A 23,404-nucleotide genomic window follows, 5' to 3' on the forward strand; every position below is an offset into this window, starting at 1 on the left:
TTTGGCTTTTTAAACTTTCCCAATCTTCTGGTTTAGCACTAATCTTTCCCACATTGTATTTCTTTTTATTTTGTTTTTGTTACTATCCTTAACTTCCTTGGTTAACTACTGTCAGTTTATTCCCTTTCTGGAATCCTCCTTTACTGGGATATATCTGTGTTGTGAGTCATAAGCATTTTTCTTAAATGTGGATCATTGTTCATCAGCAGTCTTTTCTGCTGAACTTCTTTTTTGAGTTCACTCCAATCAAGCCTGCCCTCGTTTCTTTGTATCATCCTTATTTGCAGGTACATTGTTTCTGACCCTCGTTTCTGACTCTCGGAATGAATGCTAAATTCTACCGTGTTATGATTGCTGTTTCCTGGGGAGTCTTTTACTCTGAAACAGTTTATTAAATCTGCTTCATTACACATGTACCAGATCTAAAGTAGCCTAATCCCTGGAATTTTCTAGTTCTTGAAAACTATCACAAATGCACTGTATAAATTCTTCTTCGTGGTTATCTCTGTCAACTTGACCTTGCCTACCTACATGAAGATTAAAATCACCTGTGACTGATGTAGTCCCTTACTTTTTACTGCTTGTTTTCTTACATCCTGAAGTCACTTTTAGCTTTGAGTAGCTCCTTGGCAGATGCTGTCTATGCCCATGGGATGAGGGCAGGGGTAGAATTTGTATTGGGCGAAAACATGAGGATTCGATTTAATGCCTCCCACAGTGAAATAGAAAGAAAATACACTAACCTAATAGAGAGTACATGACTAAGTTATCAATGTTCATGGGATCCCTACCTCAATTCAGAGACTCCATCCTTGAGTGCAAATATATTATCTTTTAATTATAATGTGGTGCTTGCATGGGAAAATATCATTTGTATTAGTGCAGAATTGTTATTTAGATTTTCAAGCTGTAGTAACCTGCATAATGCAAGTACTACATTTGATGATTATCTTTCTTGTAAGTTGTTCAAATTTTTGTTTTAAACTTCTATGTATTTCTTTTGGAAAAGTTTGTATTTCCTCCCTCACTCTCTTAATTTCTTCAAATGAAGTGGAATTGCCTATTACAAATAAAAATTCAAGTGAATATTTTGGAAGGAGTGACCTTTTTCTCCAACCCTTCAGAGTCTCCCTTACCTCAATCTGTCTAACCCAGAATACCCTCTGAATTCTCTGAATTTGTACAATTTTTGCCTCTTGCACAGTCTTGATTTATATCCCTCCTCTATTGACATGTGTTCCTTCAGCTATTTAGGCCCTAAGCTGTGGAATTTCCTCTCCTTTTTGAATAAGGTTTTGGTCACATAGCCTGATATTTCTTTTTGACTTGAGTGTCAAACATAATGCTCTGTGCTTTCTGCAATGTTAAAGGCACAATATAGATGTCACATTAAAATCTACCTTTTCAATTCAGTAATAAATTTACTTTAATCCTTGTAATTTTAAGTATTTTTATGCTACATTTATTGAACCTGTAAAAATTTCTACTCTATAGAAGGCCTTCATTGGTTATCGAATAATCTCTTTGCAAAATTGTTTATACTGCAGTTCAAAGCTGAAGTTACTTTTGGAAAATTGCAACTGGGTGGCTGTAAAGACCGTATGTTTTTACTTTTATGCTTTTTAGAATTTGTGGACTAAAATAAGAGAAATTTAAAAAAAAAAAAAATAAAACTATTTAAAGGATTGCTGCGTATTCTGAGAAGGTAACCGGATGCTGCTGGCAAGCATTGTTTAAACTGCTGCTTGAATAAGCAATAATTGAAGACTGGGCTGCAGCTGAACTGGTGACAGAGTTCTGTATTATGATGGTGCTTTGGTTGACAACAAGAAATTGGTTGGTCTATGGACAAATTACCAGTTTTAATGACAAAGAACTTCAGCCTGCCAACAGCCATGTGCTTGGTTCCAGGTAACTGAACAGCTTGCGCTTGAGAACAAGATACAGAATGGTGATCAGATCTCCACAATCGCAGGATCTCTTTTTTTGTTCTCTGCAGTCAAAACCCACTTGTAACCAGAAGAAAACCAGTTTATATTTCTTTCTGCAGTTGTTGCGAAACTTTTAATTGATAAGTCAATGACCTTTTTAGAAGTGAACCAGGCACTCTTTGCCTATTGCAAAGTAGTGGAAGCATTCAGAAAAAGAAGGCTGAGCATAAACCTGATCAAAAAGAACCAGATGAACAGATCTTGTGAACAAAGACTACTGAACTGCTTTCTCAGTTTTTCCTCTGTCCATGTTTTGTTTCCTGTCTATGTTAATCTGTGTGTGTGTGTGTCTATATACACACCAAGAAGTTTGTATAAGGGGATTAGAGTTTTAATTTTTAGTGTTATGTGCTGACTGTTTGTTTATAAGTACAGAAATTGGGGAAGTTTGTGTACTCCTTTTAAAATTTTCAACCTATATGATAACTCTGGAAATAATGGGATTTGATTTGCATTGTACAGTCCACGTGAATCATGACATGGTACACATTAGCTGTGGGGTTTACAGAGAATTTTGTATGAAAAACAAGACGATAGAGGAGTGGGATAAGCATCTCATCTAGCATCTGGCATTTACGTTGTTCTTTAATGGAGAGATCTGGAAAAGGTTCCTCATTTTCTGCTAAAGAACAATTAGGGTGCTCTGTTTCATGTTGAAAATATTTAAATCTCTGGGACTAGATCTTATTTTATTTTAATACAAGAGAATACAATGCCAACGTTTTGTACAGACTTCAGCATCTTCTATTGGAGCAGATGATTAGACTTAAAATTTGCATTATGCCAGATCCCAAAAATAGCTTATGATGCATTTGGCAGCTAAATTTGTTTTTTTTTATTTGATCAGTCATCGTAGAAAAGAAAATCTGAACGCTGGCCGATTTATTATTGGTACCCAGGCAATTGACGTGTTTTCATTCAGTATAAGACTACCAATCTACAGCTGAGAGAATAGGCAAGCTGGCTGGGAGCTCTTCAATTGTTACTTTCCTTGAGGATTTATCTTTCACTCAAAATGGCCTCCCTATTTTCCCTCAATTCCTAAAGCACATCCATTTATACATCTAAATACTTATCAATCGCTACCATTTTCTTTTTCCCTTACAATCTCTCCCTGAAGGACAGAATTAATATAAAATTTGTAGTCACACTTCTTTGAGACTATAGTTGGTGGGTTAATCCAACGCTTACAAAAAGTAAAGTGTGAACATTCTGCTTTTTTAAAAAGAATTTAAGGAAATGTAAAGAATTTTCAGCATGCAGAAAATTTCAACCCAAAGTAATCGCAATTTTGCTGGAAAAGAAAATACACATTTTGTCATGGCTTTTTTGTCTTGCACTCATTAGGACAATTTGGACATACAGAAAAGGGGAAACAGCATTTTTACTGTGAGAGTGCTAATTGGTTGGTAAATGGCCTCTGATTAGTAGAGGTGTTGCTGTTAATGATGGCTGATAATTAACTACAAATTAAAACCAAGAAAATTGTCTGTGGTCAAGACATTGTCCTAAGAAATAACCTAGACAATGCTAGATGAGATGCTCACTCCTCAATCACCTTGTTTTTCATTCAAAAATCTCTGCAAGACCATCTGCTAACGCGTACCATGTCATGACTCACGTGGACAGTATGCTGCAAATCAAACTCCATTATTTCCAGAGTCATCGCATGGATTGAAGACTTTACAAGGAGTACACAAAATTCCCCAATCAACCTGATTTTCAGTCCCATATTGATAGAAAGCATGGATCAGGTTTCTGTACTTAACAAAAATTACTGTCTGTTATGAGTAATTAGACTGTAACTAAGGTAAGCAGTTATAAACTGTCAGCGCATAACACTAAAAATTAAAACTCTAATCCCCTTAAACTTCCCTTTATACACGCACAGATTAACAAAGATAGGAAACAAAAACATGGACAGAGGGAAAACTGAGAAAGCAGTTCAGTAGTGTTTGTTCACAAGTTCTGTTCATCTAGTTCTTTCTGATCAGGTTTATTCTCGGCCTTCCTTTTCTAAATGCATCCATGGGTTTAGGTACTGGGTGGCTGGTTCACTTATAAAAGGTTATCAATTAAAAATGTCATGACAACTGCAGAAGGAAAGATAAACTGTTTTCCTTCTAATTTAAAGTGGGTTTTGACGATACTGCTACAAATGCTTTGGAGATGAAATTCCCTGAGGCCCTATTCATCATGGCCAGTGGCTTTAACCAGGCCAACCTCGAGGGTACTACCAAAATACCACCAATACGTCTCCGACCCCACCCAAGGACCAAATATCCTTGACCATTGCTACACAACCATCAGGTATGCCTACCGCTCCATACTCCGTCCTCGCTTTGGAAAATCAGATTACATGCTTTATTCCTCCTCCCAATTTCGAGCAGAAGTTGAAATGAGAGGATCCTTCACAGAAAGTAGTACAATGCAGGTTTGAGGCAGTGGAAGAGCTTCTTGGGGACTGCTTGGAATTGGTGAACTTGACCATATTCAAGAATTCAGCAGAGAACCTAGACGAGTACGTCACCACCGTCACCAGACTTCATTAGCAAGTGCTTAGAGGACTGCCTGCCAAAGACGTCAATCTGTGTGTTCCCCAACTGGGAAATCCACTGCCTGCTGAAGTCCAGGCATGCGACATTCAAGTCGGTCAGCCCAGACATGACCCCCGCAAAGTCATTATAGATGCCAAGAGGCAGTACTTGACCAAGTTAGAGGCCCAAAATAAGCACATGGACATCCATCACGTGTGGCAAGGCCTATGCAACATAACGGGATACAGAATGAAGCAGAACAAAATAGCAGATCACAAACACATCCCTCCCTGATGCGCTCAATGCTTTCTATGCTTGGTTCAAACAGAATGCCAATGGCACAGTGTCACCTGCCCTGACAGCCCCAGACGCACCTGTTCCTTCTCTTACCATTGTAGACATCAGATTGGTTTTCTTGAGAATAAACCCAAGGAAAGTGGCCCAGACGGAGTCCCCAACTGGGCACTCAGATCCTGTGTAGACCAGCTGGCGGAAGTATTCATTGACATCTTTAACCTCTCCTTGCTACAATCTGAAGTCCCCACCTGCTTCAAGAAGACCATCATCATCCCAGTATCAAAGAAAACACATACAATGTGCCTAAATGACTACCGCCCAGTGACTCTGATCTCCATAATCTTGAAGTGCTTTGAGAGGCTAGTCATGGCCCACGTCAACTCCAGCCTCCCAGCCTGCTCCAATTCCCTGCAATTTGCCTACTGGTGAAACAGGGCCACAGCGGATGCTATTTCTGTAGCCTTAGACTCATCCCTGGAACATCTGGATAACAAAGACACCTACGTCAGGCTCATACTCATCGACATCGACTCCAACTCTGCCTTCAATACCATAATTCCTACCAAAACTCTGAGACCTAGACTCAGTTCCGCCCTCTGCAACTGAATCCTCAGTTTCCTGAACCACAAACCACAATTAGTGAAGATAGACAATGGCACCTCTTCTATGATGATCTTCAGCACTGGCACCCTGCAAGGATGCATACTCAGCCACCTACTATGCTTCCTGTACACCCACAACTATGTAGCCAAATTCTGTACAAACACCATCTACAAGTTTGCCAACGACACCACCGTTGTCGGCTGGATATCAAACAATGATGGGTCAGATAACATGAAGGAGATAGAGGGCTTGGTGTTGTGGTGCAATGGTAACAATCTCTCAATGTCAACAAAACAAAAGAACTGATCATTGACTTCGGGAAGAAAGGAGGGGGGCACGCCCCCATCTACATCTGCGGAGCTGACGTGGAGAGGTTGAGAGTATCAAGTTCCTTGGAGTGACAATAACCAAACATCTGTCCTGGACCTCTCGCGTAGATGTGATGGTCATTACAGCACCTCTTCTTCCCCAGACAGCTTAGGAAATTCGGCATGTCATAACGACCATCTTTTACAGATGTAGTATAAAGTATTCTATCCAGGTGCATAGTGGCTTGGTACAGCAACTGCTCTGCCCAGGACCATAAGAAACTACGGAAAGTTGTGTGCGTAGCGCAGACCATCGCAGAGGCCAACCTCCCATCCATGGACTGCATTTACACTTCTTGTTGCAGCGGAAAGGCTGCCAACATCCCTTCCTACAGAAGCTTGAACACACGCTCTAACAGGTTCCAGAACAGCTTCTCCCTGCTGTTATTAGACTGCTGTATGAACCTCTCTAATTTCAATCTAACATTGATCTTGGTTTGGGCACCTCCTGTGCAGCCGTAACCTTGTATGACATGTATGCCTAGCTCTGTCTAAGCACCCTGTGGTCTGTGTGTTTTTGTTTGCTACGATCTGCCTGTACTGATTGCAAAACAAAACTTTTCACTGTACTTAGGCACATGTAACAACAATAAATCAATTCAAATATCTTGTTCCAAATCCCAAAATATTCACTTACCCGGAACCAATCATGTGGTTGTTAGCTGGCAAAAGGCCTTTGTTCGTCTATGAGCTAGTGACCAGTTTCAATCAACTTCTTTACCTCGAGTAAGGAGTTTGGGACTAGTCCGAGAGCAGAAGTGTTTGGATAAAATTCTGATGAAGTTATGTAAAGCGGAGATTACTTAAAGTCATATAATATGAAAGCTCCAGGAAAAGTCTCTAAAACTGTCTCAACTGAATGTTGAAGTCACAGCTGAATGAGATAAGGAATTCTTTGGTGTGAGTACTGTCCTCAAGGCACAATGGCTCAGTGGTTAACACTGCTGCTTCACAGCGCCAAGGACCTGGGTTTGATCCCAGCTCGAGTGACTGTTGTTTCTATGTCTGTGTGGGTTTCAGGTTAGGTAGATTGCCCATGCCTAATTGCCTGTATTGCCCAGGGGTGTCTAAGCTAGTTAGATTAGCCATGATAGGGGCATGGGTACAGGTATAGAGTAGGGGGCTGAGTCGAGGTGGGATGCTCTTCAGAGCGTTGGTGTGGACCTGATGGACCAAATGGCCTCTTTCCATACTGGGCATTCTATGATTTTATCATTCTATGATTCTTGTTGCCAACCAAAGTTCCATCAGATTCCAACTCTTGGAGGGGCAGAAAAGCAGAGGCAAATTAGCAAATTTAAGATAAAGAAAAGGACAGTAGAGATGTAGTATCACACATTTTGTAGGAATGTTTCAGAAAGCACAGAGCAAATACATTTCAATGAGAAATAATGGTTCCAAAGGACAAACCCAATATTAAAAGTGCTAAGTAGAAATGTTAAAGACAGTATTCAACAAAAAGAAAAAGCACGATTTTACAAGTGACATGGCAGCAGAATAGACTTTTTTTAAATGACCAAAAAATAATTAACAAGGGATTAATAATTAATAATTAGAAGGGAGAAAGCTTGCCAGAAATACAAACAAATAATGGTATGACCCTAGTTAAACTTATCACTGGGCAAGTCAGATATTAGACTGAAATCTGGCTTAACAGATCATTTATTTTTGTTTTAATTTTAGCGAAGTGGTCACTCGCTGAAACAAGCAGGCAATGTTACAGATTTGGTTTTGACTATGGAACAGGTTTAATCTGCAAAAGAAATGAAGGTAAAATAGCAGAAACCTAAACTATCCCCTCACAACATAAGTTTTGGAGATTTTGAAAAACACAATCAATCCCATTAATCCCAAAGCATCCCCTTGAAAGTACTCATACCAAAGAATCACTTTCTTTTAACACCTCAAAAGAATTAATTTAACTGTAACTTCAAAACGCAGTCTAGAAAATCTGAGAGCCTTTTCCTGGAGCTTTCATACAGCTGACTTTAAGCACTCTCTGCTTCGTATACTTTATCAGAGTTTTATTCAAACACTTAAGCTGTAAATTCTTTACTCAAGGTAGTGTATTCATTTCTCAGCACTGATTTTATACGCCCTGTCATCCTCCAAACGATCGCTACAGGACTACCCTAAACTGAAAAAAATATATATTTTCAAGCTGTTGGTGTTTCCCCTAAGTTTAAAAACAAAGTTCAGAAATTTCTAACAGAATCCCTGATGTACAGATGTTTACCTTGCTTCTTGGTAAAACTGTCCTAATATATATAAAAACCCTTTCAGTTCTGAAAGCTATTTTTCTCTCAAGTTGTTTTTAAAGAAATCACCATGTCTGCAGCAATTTACAAGATAATCATTGAACCCTTCAAACACAAGATAACATACGTCACTAATTCAAACATCAAACTTAAAGATAAATAATGTTAAAAATGTTTATAAAAATGATGTGTTTACCTTACAATGCACTGGAAGGAAACCGGTAATAAGGATACACTAACACCAACTAGCCACCAAGAGACACGACCAGTTCTCACTGCTCTCAATACACACAGACGAAGAAGGACACATTTGACTGGCACAACATATCCACAATATCACAAGCCAAACAGACATGCCAGGGAATTCCTGGCATTCCAACCTGAATTCCATCAACAAACGCATTGAATTAGACCCAGTGTACAAACCACTGAGAAACAGAACCATAAGTAATACCAACCACCCAGCAAACCGAGGCATATAAATAACAAGAGGGACAGAACACCAACGCTTCATCGGAGGCATACTGATTATGTTACCTAGCAGGGTGATGAAACGTCTGCAATTAAACACATCAGCTCGGTAAGCAAGTTTGCAACCTCGTCCACAACCCGAGCTACAAATCTTCTCAAAAACATTAAACCTTACAACACAATAGGAAGAATTGCTATAAGTAATTAAAGAATAAAGTAAGTAACAAAGTGAGTGTTAGTTCTATAGAAAAGGAGCCTGGAGAATTAATAAGAGAAAAAAAGTAGCAGATGAATTGAACAGGTGTTTTGCATTAGCATTCGCTATACAAGTAACATCCCAGAAATGGCAATAAATCAGGAAATAGAAATAAGGGAGGATCTCCAGAAAATCCTAGGGTTTTAAACAAAAAATGGCTACTGAGATAGTTGATGCATCGGTTTTAATTTTCTAAAAACCCTTTCAATTCCAGCATGGTCCTGTTAGATTGGAAGGTCGCAACTGTAACTCCTTATGCTCAAAAAGGGAGGGAGACACAAAGCAGGAAACTATAGGTTGGTTAGTTTTAACATCTGTCACAGGGGAAATATTCTATTATTAAAGAAGTTATAGCAGGGCACTTAGATAAGTTCAAGGTAATTGGTTAGAGTCAACATGATATTGTGAAAGCAAAATCATGGTTAGTTAATCTATTGGAGGTAGTATGTTCTGTAGATAAAGGGGAACTGGTGGATGTATAACACTTGGATTTCTAGAAGGCATTTGAGAAGGTGGCTTATCATAGATTATTGCAGAAAGTGAAAACTCCTGGACAGGGGATTGCATAATGACATGGATTAGTGATTGGCTATGTCACAAGAATGAGTATATGTAAATAGGTCTTTATCAGGTTGGCAAACTGTTAGCAAGTGGTGTACTGCAGTGATCAGTGCTGAGACATCAACTTTACAATTTATGGAAATAATTTAAATGAAGGGAAAGAAGGTATAATTACTAATTTTGCTGATGACATAAAGATAGGAAGGAAAGTAAGTTGTAGAGAGATCATATGGAGGCTACAAAAAGATGTAGATAGGTTAAGTGAGTGGCCAAAGATGTGGCAAATGGAGTGTAATGTGGGAAAATGTGAAATTGTCTGTTTTGGCAGGAAGATTTTTTTTTTTAAAGCTTATTTAAATGGTGAGAGATTTGAGTTCTAAGATGCAGAAGAATCTGGTGCCCTTGTGCATGAATCGCAAAAGGCTAGTGTGCAAGTACAGCAAGAACTTAGGAAAGCCAATAGAATATTATAAGTTATCACAAGTGGCTTTGAATATAAAAGTAAGGAGGTTATGCGTCAGTTGTACAGAGCACCGGAGAGCTCACATCTGGTGTTCTGTGAGGTATTGGTGACTTTGTTTAAGGCTGGAAATTTGTTGGAGGTAATTCAAAGAAGATTTACCAGACTAGTTGTCTTATGATGGAGGATGGGACAGTCTAGGCTTATATCAACTGGAGTTTAGAAGAGTGAGAGATGATGTGATTGAAATGTGTAACATCCTGAGGGTTTTTTGCCGGATTGATATGGAGAGGGCATTTCCTTTTATGGGACAAGATAGAACTGGGGTTACTGTTCAAAAATCAGGGCATGCCCATTTAAAAACCAGTGAAGTGAAATTCTTTCTCTGAGGTTCATGAGTCTTTGGGACTTCTCCTGAAAAGATGGTTTAAGCAGTGTCCTTAAATATTTTTATGGCAGTGGTAGATTCCTGTTAAGTGGGTAGATGAAAGGTTATCGTGGGTATGTAGGTATATGGATTTGAGATTGCAATCAGATCAGTCATGATCTTATTGAATAGTGGAGCAGACTTGAGCTGAATGGCCTACTTCTCCTCCTAATCTAATTTGTATGTTTTTAATATGTAACAAGTACCCATCCAGTGTGCTACCTTGTGGTCCAAACTCTCAATTGTAAAGTAGTTGTTAATGTAATTCTTTGAATCAGTCCTATGGATACTGCACAGTGCAGTGTTGAGCTTCACCTGTTGCTAAAACTTCTGAGGTACCTTACCCTTATGGGTTATGAGAGGTAGACTGGCTCTTATTTTCAGCAATGCTCAAGTTCTGTTCAGCCAAATGACAATTTGTAATTAGGAATTGTTGATTTCATTTATCTCTCCATCCTAGAACTGGTTACAGTTCCTTCCCAAAATGTCCACAAGATTTATATTTAAGGAAAATTTGGGACAAAGTGCCTCTAGAGCTTGAATAATCCAATCAGTGAGTTGATTAGCACCATGACAAATATTATTTGTAGGTTTTTTATTAGTATGACATCAAGGAGTTTTAGTGAAGGGGTGGGGAATTCTCTCCAGGGGTTGGAGGCGTAGCTGGGAGAAAAGAAGTTACTTAAGACCATCGGAGGTCAATCATTATAACCCCAGGACACTGATGCAGAAGTTCTTCAGACTAATGCCATAGGTCTAACCGTTTTCAGCTGCTTCATCAGTGACATTCCCTCCAATTTAAGGTCAGTAGTTGAATGCTCACTGTATAAAGTTCAGTATCTTTATGCGACTCAGATGCTAGAGCAGTCTATGCCTGCATACACCAAAAGCTGCACAGGCTAAGACGTGGGCTCAGAAATGTCACGTAAGTTTGTGTAACAAAAATGTCAAGCAAAGCATGTACAACAATAAAGAATTAACTGTTTCCCCATAGCATTCAACAGTATTATAATCACTAAGTCCTCCATGATTAAAACTTTGAGAGTTATGTTTTTGTTCAGAAAATTTAACTGGAACAGCTGTATAAACGCTGACTACAAGAGCAAATCAGAAGCTGGGAATTGCATAGTGAATAACTCCCTTCTTGACTCTCTAATGTCTGTCCATCATCTACATGACACTAGTTAGGGATGTGATGGAATAATCCCCACTTGCCTGGAATAGTACAGTCCCAGCTATACTTATGATCTCAGTGTCACTCAGGACAGACAAGTTGGTGTGATTAGCACCCCATGCACCATTTTAAACGTTTTTTTATTTCTTTCACAAATAACAGACAATGATACTAATGTTGGACAATCTGCAGGATGCGCTGAAGCAACTCATTAAGAATCCTTCAACAGCATCTTCTAAATCTGTAATAATTAAAAGGACAAAGACAGCAGATGCAAAGAATCATCATTCTGATTTGAACAATATTGCTGTTTGTTGACTGTTGCTGGGTCAAAAACCTAGAAATGCCTTCCAAACAGCGCAGTTGGGATAGAGATGGACTTCATTTTAACAACCAAAACAGAAGTTGCTGGAAAAGCTCAGCAGGTCTGGCAGCATATGTGAAGTAGAAAATCAAAGTTTCAGGTCTGGTGACCCCAAGAAGGTTGCTTGCCACCTTTGCAGGGCGTTGCAATGAATTTTAAGTGACCAGTGAAGGAGCATTTAAGACAAAATGTGTTTTCTATGATACCGCACTGACTGAAACCAAGTAACTGCAGCATCAAGTAATGAATTTTGCAGTATCCCATCAAAATATGCCTTTACCTACTGTATTATACAGTCTTAAAATACAGTAGAGACTTGAACTTCTGTGGTGCCTATCAGAATCTCAGGACGCCACGAAGTACTTCAAGTGAAACTATTGTTGTAATTTAGAAGTACACAATCAATTTATGCCTAACAGCAAATGATAGTGACTTCTTGATACTTAAATAAAAACAAGCTCCACTATTCAATGTGATCATGGCTGATCATCCAGTGGTTGATCTAAAATGTTTTAGAGAAGGACATAGATATAGTTCTTGAGCTGAAGGGATTCCAGGGTTTGGGACAAAAGTGAAAACGGGGTAGGGAGCCCGATGATCGGCCATAATCACATTGAATGGTGGAGCAGGCTTGAAGCGCCTGCTATGGGATTGTTTACATTCACCTGAGAGAGCAGACGTACCCATTGCTTAAATGTCTGATTTGAAAGATTTTAGGAAAGATTTGTAGCTCGTATTGTGGGTGAGGTCGTTGACTTGCTCACTGAGCTGGCTTGCTCTCGTTCAGATGTTTCGTCACCATGCTGGGTAACATCATCAATGAGGCCTCCGATGAAGTGATGTTGTTCTACTTGGAATTTATACTGTCCAGTCCATTATGGTGAGTAGTGTCATTTCTGGTCTTGTTCTGTATGGGTTTGTATGTGGGGTCCAATTTTATATGTATGTTGATTACATTATGGGTTGAGAACCATGCCTGTAGGAATTCCCATGCATGTCTGTTTGGCTTGGGCTACTATGGTTACATTATGTTGTCCCAGTTAAACTGTTTAACTGTTAACCGAGTTTTAACTGGGACAACGTGACTATAGTAGCCCAAGGCAAACGTAGACACGCACAGGAATTCTTAAAGGCATGGTTCTGAAGCCATAATGCAATCAAGAAACATATAGAATTGGACCCCATATACACTACTATACGCTACTCACCATAGCGGCCCGAGCAGTATAAATTCCAAGCGGAGTAGAACAACGTCGCTTTGTCGGAGGCCTCACTGATGATGTTACCTAGCATGGTGACGAAACGTCTGAACGAAAAACAAGCCAGCTCGGTGAGCAAGTCAACAACCTCACCAGTCTCATTTGAAAGATAGCCCCAACTAACATTGTACGGCTTTCTCAGTACTGGACTGGAGTGTCAGTCAAGATTCATTTACTCAAGTCTCTGGAGTGAGACTTTAACTTACAACTTCTGACTAAGGTGACAGTGCTACCTACCCACTGTCACAGTTGACATTCATATAGATATACTGCTTTCTAATTCTTTGTATCTTGAACTTAAGCTGAGAGGATGGGAAGCTAAATAAACCAGGTGTTCAATCAAAGCGCCAATAATTTATAGCATTTAATTACCTACATGGGAATCTTTGAAGTAATAATGGTGAAGAAGTAAAATAGAAATCGAGATGCCTCATCCCCTAGCACTGAAATTTTATCAACAATGTAATAATTTAAAATATTGACTGTACATCTGATGTCAAAGTTTTTGAATAATATATCTTTTTGAAAACCTATAGGTTGGCTGTTTTCAGATGTTTAACTTTTCACAATGTTCTTTATCTTTTCAGGACCTTAATGTGAAACGACAGCTAAATCTGTTTGATTCTCAGAGAAGGGCAAAGGACGAAGATCCCATAATTCCATTTGGTGACGGACCGATCATCTCTAAGTGGGGTGCAATTTCCAGGTCTGCCCGCACAGGTTATCATAATACAGACCCAGTCCAGGCTACAGCTTCCCAAGGAAGTGCTACAAAGCCAATTAGTATAACAGGTTTGTCCAATCTCTCTGTCCCCTAATAATAGGGAAATCATGTTTTCATACAATTAAGTGTATTTATAAGTTTTTAAAATGTAAAGATAATTAAAACCTCCTTCAACTTGGGGGTTCTTTTATTCTTTTAAAAAATGTGGGTGTCGCTGGCAAGGCCAGCATTTCTCATGCAGCTCTAATTGCTATTGAATGGAATGGATTGTTTCGCCATTACAGAACGTTGTTAAAACTCAATCGTATTGCTGAAATCTGGAGTCACCTGAAGGCAAGACCAGATAAGGATGCCTGATCCCTTTCTCCTAAAAAACATTAGTGAACCAGATATGCTTTCACAACAATCGATTTAGTAATAGTCATCGTCACCATTATTGAGACTAGCTTTATTAATTAAATTTAAATTCCACCAGCTGCTTTGTCCCAAGTCCATTCCCTTGTCCCACGTCCAGCCCCTTGGGAAATGGTGGCATAGTGGTAAAGGAAAATGAAGTGTGACATCTAAAATGAAAATGGCAACTTTCCTTGTATCGCTCATTAATGTCTGTAAGCGGTTGTGCAAATCTCTACATTTTTATAAGCATAACTTGAATTCAGACTTCAGATAGATCCAGGGACTCCTGTTGTTCTGGGTTGGCTGATTTCTTAAATGTTTAAAAAATATGCTGGATTAAAGGAATAATATTGTGACTATATGTTTGATTGTAGAATATTAACCTCACACAACACAAATAATTACTAGAAATTTTAATTTATATTTTCCTGTGATCCCTTCTGAGTTTTATAAAAAACATTTTTTAAAGTTGAAAAGTTCTTGTTTTAAAGGCCGTAGTCATTTGCATTAAAAAAAACAATTTAACCGATCAGCTACTCATTCTATCTCTCATGATTGTGGTGTTCTTGGATGCCGAACCATGTAATGTAATATTTAAATGCAAAGTACTTGTGTATTCATATATCATATTATACCTTTTCTGAAAAATTCTTTTCAAGATGAGGGAGGTTACAAGAGAAGAGCGCAATTTTGGAAATTAGGCATTTGAAATGAATGCATGGAACTTTGTCACAATGTACTACTTTGCTCTTCAATTTCTTTCTCTTGAGCATTGTTTCTGATGAAGTAATGTGTAACAGATGAAGTATAAATTTCTAATCATGACTTTTTAAATCCAAGCTCAAATTAGTGAAATTTAAAACGTCTTCCACAGACTATAGTCCACATGTCAGCCATGCAGATTCTAGTAATTGGAATTCCCATGTCCTTTCATATGGATCGAATTCTACTACTGGCCAATACTTAAACAGGTAATGATAAAATACTATTGGTATTAAAAGTCTCTAGTAATTTTGTGCATTTTCTTGTACAATATCTTAATCTCTGTCTTTATTAAACCCATCAATTAATTGAAAAATTTTAGATGTAATTACTTCAATGGAAAAATATGTTGAGGTGGAATCATTTTTGTAAGCCTTTCTGTAGAACTGAACAAAATATTCAGTAGCTATTTATTTTAAAGTTGGATTTTCTTTCTTTTAAAAAGATGTGATGAGATCTTTATGAACTCTGTCTCGTTTCAAAACTGTTGTACTGTAGAAAACTTTGACTTCAGAATAAGTCACAAATTCCTATTTGTTCCATTTAACTATTCCCCCCCTCCCCACCATAACACGCTGTAGGTCCTTTTGTTTTTACTCCCACTTTGGATCTATAATGGACAACTATTAGCATTATCAGTTTTTCATCTGAATGTATGAATAAATAATGGTGAGTGTCTTTGTTTAGAAACACTGAAATAGTGATTTCAGAATGGAAAGCTGTAATCAGATTTTGTTTTCTTTTCTCTTCTGTGCCCACATAAATTTAAATGACTTTTACAGTTATGAGGAACACACTGAATATAAATTTGTATAAAATTTTGCCACAGTTTCTCACCAACGTAGTGGTTCCTATCCTTTGCATTAGGATGTATCAGCAATTCAGGTTTCCTTCTTTACTTTTAACCTCATGCACAGGATTTCCTTATGTGAAAAAAAAACTTTCATCTGGGCTTAATCACACTACATTATTTTTGAAAGAACTAAAGTTAATTAAGCATGTTGATCCTTCTGCAATGTTGTTTTCTTTCAAAATGGGCATGCTGAGTAATGGATAAATGTGTATATAATGTGTGGGTGTACCCACCTCAGTACTGTATCACTATGAAAAAAAAAGTTGAAGAATCAAGAGACTTTTTCTAGGTACATAACATTCTCAAGGTTGTGTTGCACAGATTCTACACAATTTATTTGGAAAGGTTCATTTGACATGCTGTGTTGCAGGACTTGACATTGCAATAGCTATTCAAGTCAAAACTGAAGGCTAATATTCAAAACGTCAAAGATGTATCTTAAAGATTTTTTTAAGTTTATGGTTTTTCACAGTTTCTCTGGAGCTGTCCAATCTTACCTTGAAGCTGCGCAAGATACCCATTGCCAGACCTCTACTACACTTTAGTTAGCAAGGATTGCAAGAGCCCTGCAGTGATTCTCTACATGGAAAATCACTTTGTTTTTATTCATTTTCCCCAGAATGTTGTGCTTGATGTGTTATGCTCATGAGCCCATTATCTCCCACTCTATGGAACATTAAGCAGCCATCTAGTGTTATCAGTCATTCTAATTATCAATTGTTAATTTATTCTTGCAGGGACCGATTGCGAATAATTGACCTGCCTGGTCACAGGAAACTTTCTAATGGTGGAGATCAATTGAATGTTGAAATGCAACAGGTGAGGACGTGGTGATCGAAATCTTGAAATTCACATCATTTTATTACGGCTTGAATGAAATCATTTCCAAAGGTGTACTGTAGTATCTCCCAACTGCTCACGTGATTACGTGCAAATGAGAGAGAATTTCTTTGAGGTATATTCTCACCAATGATTAGGGATTTGTCATTATATCCAGCACTCTGGTAATTGCATATGAAGCAATACATTTCTGCATCCCTATCATTGTAGTTTGTTTTGTTTTTCTATTCTTTCATTTTAATGGCTGCAAACAATTCAGTCTATTTCACAGTTCATGCCCAACAGCATCCAACGTTGCAGGTTCAGAAGTTAGTGTCCAACATAACTGTCTTTTTCAGGTACAGAGATTGTTTGTTTGTTTTTGCAGCGAACTCATCATATGTTTTGCTATGCTAGAGCATAATATTGGGTAAGAATTTGATGAATAAATCATGACATGTGAATGATGCGCATCTTCATTAATGTGCCAATCAGACAGCAACTGTGGCCTGAAGTAGAAACTAAGAACTGAAAATTACCAAAGGTTTCTGGTTAATGTGCTTCTCTGCTGTTAGCTTCAGGATAATGGGATTTTGCTCTTATTTTCCCTATTTGATTTTTAAGATATTGTTGCATTTATACATAAAATACCTTTTTAAACTCACCACAAATCACATCACATTCTTAAAAATGTACTAGTATAGTTCATTAGAATTGGATATCGTTAATGATCACCTAAAAGTCTGGATTATTACTGAAAAAAGACATGTTTTGGTAAAGCTTCTTGTCTCACATAAATCAGCATTATTCATGAGAATGCACGAGTTAATTGTGACTGACAGTTAACTGCCAAGCTTTGTTTAAATTTTAAACCAGGCAAGTTGCCTCTGGTCAAGGTATGGCATTGAAAATAAACCAGAAAATGGCTGTCATTTATTTTATTGCACATGTTTCAACTCGTGTTTCTGACTGCAAAGTACAGGGTCCTGTCTATTAATATATGTAGTTTCCAGTACACACAAGTGCATTCAACTGCAAGCCTGACTGACAATCCTAAATTGGTTGTCAACGTAATGTTTCACACACTTGTGGATTATTTAGTAAATGTAGTCTAAGCGCAGAATCGTGTCCAATATTGGACACACTGTTGGGTTTTACAGGCAATGGCTGGATAGATATGGTCAGTATGTGCCAGATAGAACCTTGCTTGTTACAAGCAGCCAAAGGGGTATGCAGTTTGATACTATCCACCAGCCTTTGGAACAAATGCTATGTACCTAGCATTGTTCTGGTACTGAAATTCAAACATTGTTACTCGTTTGTATGCTAGGCAAAATGTATTTTTAACCTAATCAGCATCCTGTTAATGGCAAGCACCAGTCATGTTGCTGTTATGTAGTAGCAGTGTGCAACAGCTAGCTTCACCTTTTGATCAAACTTTTTTGATACCTTGTCCTTCCAGTGTAATTCTGTGATAGACTGTACACTTTCTACACCAAAAGTGATGGATTTGGGTCCATTCACGAGTTTGCACAATACATCATAAGAAATGATCTGATTGGAGTATTCATTACCCCATAGGATGGCTTTGATGTGCCATGTTGCAGCATCAAGATTGCACAGTGAGCAAATGGCTTGGGCCCTATTTGGGATTGCCTGTGCTGACAATGGTATAGTGCATGAAATTGTAGGAATCCGAGCATAAGAACATAAGAACTAGGAGCAGGAGTAGGCCGTCTGGCCCTTCGAGCCTGCTCCGCCATTCAATAAGATCATGGCTGATCCTTTCGTGGACTCGGATCCACTTACCCACGTTCTCACCGTATCCCTTAATTCCTTTATTGTTCAAAAAAAATCTACATTTTTTAAAAAACATTTACTGAAGTAGCGTCAACTACTTCACTGGGCAAGGAATTCCATAGATTAACAACCCTCTGGGTGAAGAAATTCCTTCTCAGTTCAGTCCTAAATCTGCTCCCTCTAATCTTGAGGCTGTGCCCTCTTGTCCTAGCTTCACCTGCCAGTGGAAACATCCTCTCTACTTCTATCTTATCTATTCCCTTCATAATTTTATATGTTTCTATAAGATCCCCCCTCAATCTTCTGAATTCCAATGAATATAATCCCAATCTACTCAGTGTGCGTGTAAATTGACTAGTGAAGATAAATTTGCAGTAGACGATAGCAAATCCCCTAACTGATTTCCCAGCTAGGGCATCAAAGAAAGTGAGCTCATTTCACTGTTCTGTTTGAAAGGTGAATTTCAGCTCAAGGTGGAGCCCATTCAGAAATATAAGGAAATTCTTACTTACAGCTGCTTTGGGATTCATAACTAACCAAGCACACAGTGAGATGCCTCCAGCCTTGAAAATTCTAGACTAATCATTTATAGCAAAACTCAATCTCAGAGTTTGACCAAGACCACAAAATATTAGACATATTTGTTTTCAGCATTTACTCCTCCATATGAATCACTTCTGTCTCAACTATCGCCCAAAACACAAGGAACAAATGGCAAGTGTAATTTGCATTGACAGCAAATGGAAGGAATATGCTGAAACAGTATGTTTATTTTAAAGGGGTTAACATTACATTGGCTTTAAAAGAACCAGCTTGTAATAGTGGAAATATCTTTTTCCTGTGCAGCTGAACAAAAGTTTTGGTGATCATTTGGTTTCTATAGAGATTGTCATTGGCTCAGCATATGATCTGCCGGTCTTGCTGCTGTCTGTTCAGAGTAGAATTAGTTGTTGCTTGCCCATTGCTTTTGAAGGTGGTTATTATTGGTTACACTAACTTTCTGCTACTGGTGTGCAGGAATTTTACGATTGGTAGGTTTCTCCATTAAAAACATGGGAACAGAAAAAACTTACTTGGCCCCTTGAGCCTATTCCAATATTTGCTTCATATCCCTTGATATCATACTTAAAAATCTATCAGTGTTCATCTTGAACTTCATAAAATCATAGAATCTCAACAGTGCAGATAGAGGCCTTTCAGCCCATTGAGTCTGCACTGACAGTCCGAAGACCGTCCCACCCTAACCCTGCGTTTACCATGGAAGGTCCAAGTAGGCTGCACATCCTTGGACGGTTTGGGGCAATTCAACATAGTCAATCCACCTAACCTGCACATCTTTGGATTGTGGGAGGAAACCAAAACAGCTGGTGGGAAACCCTTACAGACACTGGAACAATGTGCAGATTTTGCACATACAGTCATCTGAGGTTAGAATCAAATCCAGGTCCCTGGCACTGTGAGGCAGCAGTACTAAACACTGCTACTGTGCTGTTTCAGTTGGATCAATTTCTGTAGTAATTAGAGAAATGGAGTTCAGGATTTCTATTCAACCTTGTGTGACAAAGGGCTTCCAGATTTTCTTCTTGATTTAGCCTGAATAGATTAGGTAATCTGTTTTCTGGATTTCTCACACTTGATGGAATAGAATATCTATACCCAATTCCTTTATCATTTTAAGTGATTCACTTAGTTCAACCCTCATTCTTCTATACTTTAGGGAATGCAAACCATGCTCATGCAACTCATTCTCATAATTTCACCCTTTGGACCCAATATCATGCTGGTGAGTCTGTACTGTACCCCTTTCCAAGGCTGCTATATTCTTCCAAAGTGTACTGTCTAGAGCCCAACACTGCATCCCTAATGGAATCTGATCACTGTTCTGTACAACTAGACAGTAACTTCCTCTCCTTCCAAGTACCCTTGGTATAAAGGTGAAATTTCATTAGCTTTTTTTATTGACTTGTTTTTGTGCATGTTCATTATCTTCTGGTAGTTTTTGTACATAAACCTACAGTTTCTGTTTTCTCACCATTAATAACCTGGCGATTCCTGGAAGTGGTAATGTGCAATGTGACAGGGTTATTGATAACCTCCGTGGTGAGGGAGTGCCTCAAGATGACAGCGATCATGGCATGATAGAATTTCATTTTCACTTTGCGAGGGAGAAGTGGCTCCAGGACGATTGTTTAAACCAAATAAAGGTTAGCCATGAAGTTGTTAAGGCAGAGCAGGCTAAGCTAGCTTAAAAGGTGGGATAGTGAAGTTGCAGAAACAGACCTCTAAGGAAATATTTAATAACTCTCAGATTTTATCCCATTGTAAATAAAGATTATTTGAGAATGATTCATAGCTAAATAGATTAAGGATGATGTTAAATTGAAAGAAGGTCACAAATCTACAAAGATTAGTGATGGGTAAATGTATTGGACAGACTGCAAACCATTTGGAAAAAAAAGCTGAAATATGATCAAGCCAGAAAGTAGAATGAGTGAAAGCTAGCCAGTAATATTAAAAGCATATGGTAAGAGTTCTACATCTATTTGAACAGGTAAAAAATAACTAGACCTAGTGTGAGTTTTCTAGAGCGCAAGTCTAAGGAATTGATATTTGGGAAAACAAAGAAACAGCAGATACTTTATTTTACATCTGTCTTCATGGTAGAAGTCTTGGAACAGTCCCCAAAGATAATTAAAAATCGAGTTGGTAGGGAGCAATGAACTTTAAACAGTCACCATCATTAGACAAAAGAAAAACTATTGGTTAATTCCCCAGGACCAGGTGGCCTGCACTGTAAGGTCTTTAAAAGAAGTGGTAGCTTGGGTAATAGATGCATTGGTTATAATCTTCCAAAAATTACTTTAGATTCTGAAATGGTCCTTGTGGATTGTAAAATGATAAATGTTAATACTATGACTCAAGAAAGCTGAAAACTACAGGCCAGTTAGCATAGTAGCTGTCATAGGAAAGATACTTGATCAGGCAGAGCCAAACATAACTTTGTGAAAGGAAAATCATTTTTAACTGATCTTGAAGTGTCATCCATATCTATGGTGTTTAGAGGGCAAATGGTAGATATGTACCACTTGGATTTGCAAAAGGCATTTGAAAGGTCGTTGAACAAGATAAGAGCTCCTGGAGGAGGGGATAACCCATTAGCGTAGATAAAAGATTGGCTAGCTAACAGCAAGCAAAGTAGGTATAAGTGGGTCTGTCTTGTGTTGGCAAGCTAGTCACTAGTGGAGTGCCACAGGAATTAGTGCTAGGTCCTCAACAGTTTGTTACAATGATTATGATGAGGGGAAAAATGTGTTATCCAAATTTGCTAATGACACCAAGTTAGTTAGGAAAGTAAGAAAGAAGAGGTAGAGAGTCTGCAAAGGGCTAAGTGAGGATGGAAAGATTGACCGAATGTAACATGGTTATTTGTGAACCTGTCAAGGTAGACCGGGAGAATGGAAAAACAGTGGTATGAAGGGATCTGGTTGTCCTGATACATAAATCATATAAAGTTAATACGCAGGTATTAAAGTGATTTGGAATGTGAATAGTGTTGTTTTATTGCAAAGGGAATGGAGTATAAAAATAGGGATGTTTTACAGCTGCTCAGTGCAGCAGTGAACCATAGTTGGAGTGCGGAGTACAGTTTTTACTTCTTTATTTGAAAAAAACGTAATTACTTTAGAAGGAGTTCAGAAAAGGATCACTCAACTAATTCATTCCTGAGATGAAATTGTTGCTTTATGAGGAAAAAAATTGAACGGGTTATTTCAACATCCATGGAAGCTTAGAATTAGTAGTGATCTTATTAAAAGATCTTGGAGTTACTGAATGGAGTTAATATCTGTAGAATGTTCCTTCCTGCGAGGACTTTAAAACTAGAGAACACAATTTAAGAATACGAGGTCACCTTCTTAAGAAAATGAGTTGAGGGCTGGTGCAGTTGGAAAGTGGAGATGAGACCATAACCAGATCAAATAGGACCTTTATTGAATGGTGAAGCAAGCTTAAAGAGCCAACTTACCACCACCTGCTTCTAAATTCTATGTTTCAATCTGCTAAAATATGCTTCACTCTTCTTTCTTAGATCCAAATTAGATGACCACCTACTTCCCTGCATTTAACTCCACTTGCACAGTTTGTTTTCTGCTTACGGATTCTTTGTTATTTCATAACTTTATCCTCTCATTTGAACTTTTGAATCCCCAAATTTTATGTCTTTCTTGCATGCTTGAATGTAAAAATATTCCTTGTTCTAACTAATTTACAAGTACTGTGAAAAGCTTAGGCTCCATATAGCTGCTCATTTTTCTCAAATATATTTATACTTTTACTGATATCCTTATTCCTTTAACAGACCTTCTTATATTTGCTGTGTAATCTGTTGCATTTAGAGCTGTCCCAGTCCACTGGATTTCCATTTTCCTTTGCATTTTTGTAAGCTGTTTCTTTCATTTTGTAGTAAACCCCGTAATAACTCTCATTGAGTGACACTATTATACATGATAGAGGTTGAGAAGGAGACTCCTTTGTGGTAACTTCAGCTGGTGTGGGAATTCCTAACCTGACTTCTCTGCCTCTATTTGTAGGCATAGCTTACCAGTAAAGAGTGGTGAGCCATTCCCATGGTGTGGGAATTGAACCACATTAGCATCAGTTTGCATCACAAGCCAGCTGTCTAGCCAGCTGAGCTAACGAACAGTTACTCTTTTTTCCAATATCTCTGGAAATAGATGCAGCGAAGTCAAGGTAGGAAGGGAAGAGTCAGACATTGTATGTAAACAAGAGAAGTAGTGAAAATTGGAGACAAAGTCATTGACAGGAGCTGGCAGGTGGCATTAGTTTAGTTTGGGATTCTATTTGGCATGGACTGGTTAGACCGAAAGATCTGTTTCCATTCTGTATGACTCTGTGATACCTCAGAAATTGGCAATATAATGGCGATCTTTAATTTGTGCTTGATTGTTCGACTGCATGTCAGTGAGTAAGAATAATTGCTTTTTAAGCACACAGTATATTTTACA

The 23,404-nt window shown here is 38.2% G+C and overlaps 1 protein-coding gene across 1 annotated transcript in view; it reads left to right on the forward strand.

Annotated features, from left to right (window-relative positions):
* The window catches only part of rc3h2 (ring finger and CCCH-type domains 2), a 66,937-nt gene that overhangs the window by 31,613 nt on the left and 11,920 nt on the right, over window positions 1–23,404 (forward strand). Inside the window, exons 14-16 of the mRNA XM_048613367.1 lie at window positions 13,614–13,818; window positions 15,021–15,117; window positions 16,499–16,580. Coding sequence (XP_048469324.1) covers window positions 13,614–13,818; window positions 15,021–15,117; window positions 16,499–16,580 — 384 coding nt within the window. The remainder of the gene's footprint in view (window positions 1–13,613; window positions 13,819–15,020; window positions 15,118–16,498; window positions 16,581–23,404) is intronic.

The sequence above is a fragment of the Rhincodon typus genome, chromosome 28 (assembly GCF_021869965.1).
Source record: "Rhincodon typus isolate 14 chromosome 28, sRhiTyp1.1, whole genome shotgun sequence".
Lineage (NCBI taxonomy): Eukaryota > Metazoa > Chordata > Chondrichthyes > Orectolobiformes > Rhincodontidae > Rhincodon > Rhincodon typus.